The following is a 6000-nucleotide window of genomic DNA, read 5'->3' on the forward strand; positions in this document are numbered from 1 at the left end:
GTAGCCAGGCTCACCAGCAAGTCCTGCTGCAGCTGTAGGTAGTCAGTGGGGCACACAGCCCGCCTTGATACCCCAAAATCTGCAGCCAGCCTCAGAGCTGGGAAAGGAGGGGAGGAATGTGGGTGGGGCATGCAACAAGGATCAGAAAGGCAGAGTGTGTAGGCAAATAAATTGTTGGTTAATGGTAGAAAAAGAGGCAGGCCTTTGGCATGCATACCTTCCTTCAGGCTTGCAGTTCGCCATGAATTCCAATGAAACAACAGTCAAAGCAACAGCACTGATAACCTCACTGGAAGCAGCACCAATTACCTGGAATTCTCTGAAGCCAGGCTAATATTATGCATTAATATCCAATTTTTTTCCTTTTCTGTTGCATACATGTCAGGCAAACACTCACTGGCTTTCTCAGCCAATCATTAATTCTGCATCAAGCCTAACCACTGTTTCCTGAGGCAGGAGATGTGCTCAATCAGAGAAGCAGGGAAAATGAGGGCAATCATTACACCTTGTTGTTCATTAATATTCATGATTTTGATTTTAAACATCACTTTGAAGACCACTCCAGTGTAAACGTACACAGACCATTAACTCCCTATGTCTGTCTACCACTGTAGATGCCTTGAACCGTTAGGGCAAGAGCTGCTTGCACCTAGATGCCTTCTGTAGCTGAATCTGAGTGCCTGTTGTGGGCATGTCACAGCTTGAGCTGCCTGCCTGGCATGCCGTGTGCCACCTTGTGTCAGATCTAGGTTTTGCGTTCCCCAGTTCAGCTGTTGCGAAGGTATAACAGTACCACAGCAAATTGTGTGAGCCAGCACCCCATGCTGCAGTGCAAGCATCACTCTGCAGGAATGCTCATTGCATCCTGCAATGATCCTGCAATGATCCTGCAGCATTGCAAAAAAAAAAAAAAAGTTTGAAGACTTTTCTTTTTTAAAACCATTATACACACATGCATCTGTACTTTATCTTTTTCTCCTACCTGTGTGTTAGATGACTGCCTGTGCTACTGCCTCCCCTTGCTTCACAGTCATAAAGCTGTATCTTCAGGTCTTGTTCTAATTTGTGTGCAGATTTCATCAGTCCCGTGATTTCTATCTGACTGGCATATCAGGCAACATGCTCCAATATCCTGAAGCAATGACCAGCTAGCAAAGAATTATTGAGCTTGTTTGTGAGTCATATTTCTAGAAGACAGCAAGAAAACTGCAGAGGAGAGGCTGGGAGCCAGGGACAGGAGGGATGTGAAGAGCTACACCACAGTTACCAGCTCACTGAATTTTCCAAGGAGTGGGATTCAGGGGTATTTTATCCTGATTGCTTTAACATGGTGGTAAATTGACAGCGTGTCTAATTCCAACGTTTCTTTCCCCAACAGATACATATTTTGAAGCCAATGCTTCTCTGCTTTTCTGTGAGGGAGCTTAGCCATAGTTCAGTATAAACTCCTGAATGAATACCATTTTATTTCAGTAAGGTTTCCACTGTTCTTAACAGATTCCCCAAATCCAACAATTTGTATCTGTACAGCTCTTCTAGCTGCAGAGGAGTACAGCAGCCATCCTTGCCTCCACAAAGATCAGGGGTCAGGCAGCACCAGGAGAAGACACAAGTGCACTCCTGCCTATACCAGGGGATGACTCCTACCCTTCCTGTTTTGCTAGGCAATATGGTGTCTTTAAAGGAAATAGAAAATGGTAGAGAAATTTGGTATCAGATGCCAGTGGTGTGACAGGAGCCTCCTACCCTACTTTGCAGTGGGGTATCTTCTATATTTCTGCAGGATCCCAAGGAACAAATTCTTTTTTTTTTCCTCTTTCTTTTGCAGATGTGTTACTGATGCTGTCATTGATTCATACATATATATTTTTTTTAATCTTCCCCAGGATCATGTAGCAATATAGGCAATAGGTACTATTTTTAAACTCTTTAGTCAACATGACTTCCTTTCCATCTGTCTGCTCTGTAGCTACTGGAAGGAGCAAGCGTGGCATTCCACATATTTTTGTGGTTTCTGCTCATAAAGAGTAGGCAGGACAAGCAAGGGATTCTTGCTGGAACTGAAGTGCTGCACAAATTAGATTACAGGATGAAGTACGGATTGAATCATGTCTCAGAAATTCACTCTCCAGTGTCACGTTGTAGCCAGATTATGCAAACCAGAACTCACAGAACTCTGAGTACACAAGCATGAGTACAAAGCTCTCAGCTTGTTCCCTATGTTCACTCAGCTTTTTAAAACAAACACAGCTATTAAAACAAACAAACAAACCCTAAAAAACAACAACTAAAAAACCTAGTATTACAACACATTCCTGTATGCATTGGCAGAACTTTATGTAGGCTATTTCTTGTATGATTTAATTACAAGGAAACTGAGGCCTTAACAAAGAAATATAATGAAGGTTTGCTTGGGTTTTGAGCACAACCTTTGTCGCCCTCTGCAAAATGTAAATGTCCTAAGGTATTTGATGTGCAGCAAGGAGGAATGAAAGCACCCACCACCACACAAAGCCTGGAAACTGATATGGCTGTGAGACTGCTGCCTGCATCTACTCCCTGAGTGCTGACTTGTCTGGGTGTTAGCAGCCTGCAGGGCTGGTGGATCCAGTGTGGCTTTCTGCTTGATGGCAGGTGCTTGCTGCCCATCATGTGTTAAGCCTTTGTAAAGGGTAGGAATGGGGCTGGAAAGTACTGAAGAACCTCAAACCCATGTTTTGTATTGCACTATAAAACACACTAGCTGCACTCCCCAAAAACCAGGAAGGCATCCATCCTGGAAAGAGCAAGAGACTTCAGAAAAAGGCACCGACAAGCTGTGTCCAGGCAAAGGGCGCTATGAGGCAGTCCTGCAGATTCAGCCATGTTTTCACCAGTACAGCTGAAGGTCAGTGAGATGAGTAGAGCCACACCAGGAACCAATAAAAGTGTGTCAGGAACAATACTCATACTCTGAAGTATTGAATAATTGTTGCAGTTACCTGCTGACTGCATTAAAATAAGGAATGTTATGCCACTGGAAGCAGAGCAGGGTGAGAATGTCCTGTCTTTGTTTCATCAACTGTATTAGCTTCTCTTTTGTGGACAATGCCCTGCTTCCAGTTAATTTACATGTACTTCACTTAAATTGTTGTAGAGGACATGATGTACTAAGCCAACATTACTGAGGGCAGCAATTAATGTATTTTATCTGAGTTATAAAAAGTAAGAAAAAGAGTTGCATAAGGCCTTAATTTTTTGCTTGTATTTCAGGGCTCTTCTATCCATTTTACTGCATGCATTTCCACTATTGCCACGTGTAGGAAAGAAAAAAAAAGAAAAGCAGTCTTGAATCTGAGTTTCACATAACTTATTTTATTGCCTATTTAAAGTTTTAGTGATCAGTTCTTGTTCTGAGAGAAAAAAAAAAAAGTAATTTATAAACTCTTAGGGAAAACACTTTGGCTTTCCATTGTGTGCCACTTCTACCCTCTTTCTGGTGTCCCATACCCTAATACCCTCAGGAGGGCATGAGCACAGAGCAGGAGATGAGAGTTAGTCATAAACTCTTTATTCGCTTTCCTCTTGATCACAGATCCTTTCCAGCTGCCAGCAGTTTGAAGCAGGGGAAATAGCTATGAATGACCATGCCAAGTGCAATGAATGTCTGAGGAGGTTTAACCCCAGGGAACAGGAGTGGCAAAAGGTAATGACTAGCATTACTGGGACTCCTACCCTCCCCAGGGGATGGCCTGTATCACATCCTATGCACTGGAAGAATGCTCTTACGGCTGTGGTCAGGTACTGCTGGTCATGCTGTGCGCACCCCAGCCATTCCCATCCTATCATATTGCAGATTGGCAGTACACACAGAAGGTCAGTTTCATGAGATTTTATTTGCCTCTTCTCCCATGTATTCCTAGAGGAAGAAGATCCTTGCTCCCCTAAGTAACTTCAGTCCTAGTGTGTCTTATCGTAAGTGCCAGCTCCCTTGTAGGCACCAACATAGCCACTGTTGTCTGTCAAGTCCTCACGGCCAGCAAGTCCTTTCCCCTTGCCACTCTCATCAAAGCGCTCTTTGTGACTGCCAGTGTATTTGCTAGTGTCCGTCAGCCTCTCGACCCCAGCTACCTTCGCGACTTTCTGCAGGAAAGGAGACCAGAATTAGGAACAAGCTCAGACAGGCTCGCCAATGTTAGCAAGTATAACACTTGGTATGTAGGGGCCCATGGCAATTCCAGGTGGACAGTGGACAAAGAAACTCCTACTCACGGTGGTGCCCACGCTGCTTGGCTCTTTCCCCTCAATGAGGCCATACACAGCTTGCAGGGCTTCCTCTGGTGATTTGCCCTTGAAACGCTTAACACAGATCTCCTTCATGGCCTGCTGGAACTCAGCAAAATTGATAGTGCGGGCACCCTTGGTCCTATGGCCAGAAAAAAGAAGAGGAAGGTTACTAAAAGGAAAGTTACCAGGAGGAAAGCTGTGTGGCAGTAGGAAGGAAAGACTCCATGGCTGCCCCTTGAGTGAGTGCCTGGCTGCTCCTTTGCCTACAGCATCTCACTGCCTCACTTACTTGACTTTGTTGAATACAATGTCAATGTCAGTGCTGGTCACAGCTTTTCCATCCATCACCCCACACTCTTTGCACATCTTGGAGAAGTTTTTCCCTGTCATGTTGTTGCCACTGGCAGCTGTGTCACCATATATTGCAAATTTACGGAAAGATTCTTCTAGCCCAGACATCTTGCTGCTGTGGAGAGAATGAGTTGGCAGGGAAGGAGCTGCTAGACTGACCTGCAGCTGGACTCCTTCAGAACAAGTGACATCACCAATGGGCATTGCGTTGCCACAGTGCTGCCCAGGCAACCAACTAGGCACCAATACAGAACAGGCAGGATCCAGGTGGGAGAGGGCTTGGTCTGGAACCCAAGGGATGCAAAAGAGGGGTGAAAGTGGGGCTTTGGGCTCAATTAATCACTCATGTGCATGAAGTAATTGGGACATCCAAATCTTTTGAACCTTTTGGAAATAAAAGTTGCATTTGGCTTCAAGAAATAATGCATGCATTTACAGATGATAAAAGGACTACATTTGTCTTCCAGACCCCAGATAATTGCCTACATATTGCACATCTTCTTTCAAATAGTTACCAAATTGTCCATATCTTTCCCATCATACCTTGTCATCTGAACAACTCTCTGAATGAGGCTGCCCTCTTCCTGACCCCAGTAAATTTTCTACTTCTGATTAACTTAGACCACAAAAACTGGATATTAGGGATCTCTGAGGGAATAAAAGTCATTGTTCAAGTTTTAAATCAGTCTGCTATAGCATGAGAAATCAACTCCTGCTGCTTGCAAGATGCACTCAAGTCCTTTTTAAATGTCCAGCCTCTCCTAAAGCCATAAACTTCACCCAGGGCTCTAGATCTCAAGATTGCTTGTAGGCTGCCATTTAGTATAAACCTTGGGATCTGAAGGATGGACTGTTCAATGGATTAAGAATTAATTGGCTGGATGCAGCCAAAGGATTGTGATTAATTGTTCTATGTCAAGGTGGAGACTGATCACAAGTGATGTCTCTCAAGGGTGAGTCTTGGGACTGATGCTCTTCAACATCATCATCAGTGACATAGATGATGGCATCAAGTACACCCTCAGCAAGTTTGCAGATGACACCCAGCTGAGTGGTGCAGTTGATACATTGGAGGGAAGGGAAGCCATCCAGGTGGATCTGGACAGGCTGGAGAAGTGGGTCCTTGAGAACCTAGTGAGGTTCAACAAGGCCAAGTCCAAGGTGTTGCATTTGGGCTGGGAAAATCCCATGTATTTATACAAACTGAAAGAAGATCTCCTTGAGAGTAGTCCTACGCAGAAGGATTTGGGGGTCCTGCTGGATGAAAAGCTGGACATGAGCCAGCAGTGTGTGCTTGCAGCCCAGAAGGCCATCTGCGTTCTGTGCTGCATTAAAAGAGGAGTGGTTAGCAGGGAGAGGGAAGTGATTGTCCTCCTCTACTGT

The 6000-nt window shown here is 44.6% G+C and overlaps 1 protein-coding gene across 1 annotated transcript; it reads right to left on the minus strand.

The window, feature by feature from the left end:
• Nucleotides 1-3292: 3292 nt before the first annotated feature.
• LOC100549241 (tubulin polymerization-promoting protein family member 2) lies at nucleotides 3293-4987 on the minus strand. The gene is made up of 3 exons (XM_003213592.4): nucleotides 4556-4987; nucleotides 4252-4405; nucleotides 3293-4122 (listed from the first exon to the last, which is right to left on the minus strand). Exons 1-3 carry the CDS (start codon nucleotides 4819-4821, stop codon nucleotides 3940-3942), a joined length of 603 nt encoding a protein of 200 aa, XP_003213640.2. The 5' UTR covers nucleotides 4822-4987; the 3' UTR covers nucleotides 3293-3939.
• Between the last annotated feature and the right edge of the window lie 1013 nt (nucleotides 4988-6000).

This window comes from Meleagris gallopavo, chromosome Z (assembly GCF_905368555.1).
Source record: "Meleagris gallopavo chromosome Z, MGAL_WU_HG_1.1, whole genome shotgun sequence".
In the NCBI taxonomy this organism is placed as follows: domain Eukaryota; kingdom Metazoa; phylum Chordata; class Aves; order Galliformes; family Phasianidae; genus Meleagris; species Meleagris gallopavo.

What these genes read in the sequence shown, in the direction of transcription:
- LOC100549241 (XM_003213592.4), bottom strand. Translation starts at nt 4,821, where the DNA reads ATGCCCATTGGTGATGTCACTTGTTCTGAAGGAGTCCAGCTGCAGGTC. An exon ending in ATTGTATTCAACAAAGTCAA is followed by an intron (nt 4,406 to 4,555) that starts GTAAGTGAGGCA and finishes TTCTGGCCATAG; the next exon opens with GACCAAGGGTGCCCGCACTA. An exon ending in CAAGCAGCGTGGGCACCACC is followed by an intron (nt 4,123 to 4,251) that starts GTGAGTAGGAGT and finishes CCTTTCCTGCAG; the next exon opens with AAAGTCGCGAAGGTAGCTGG.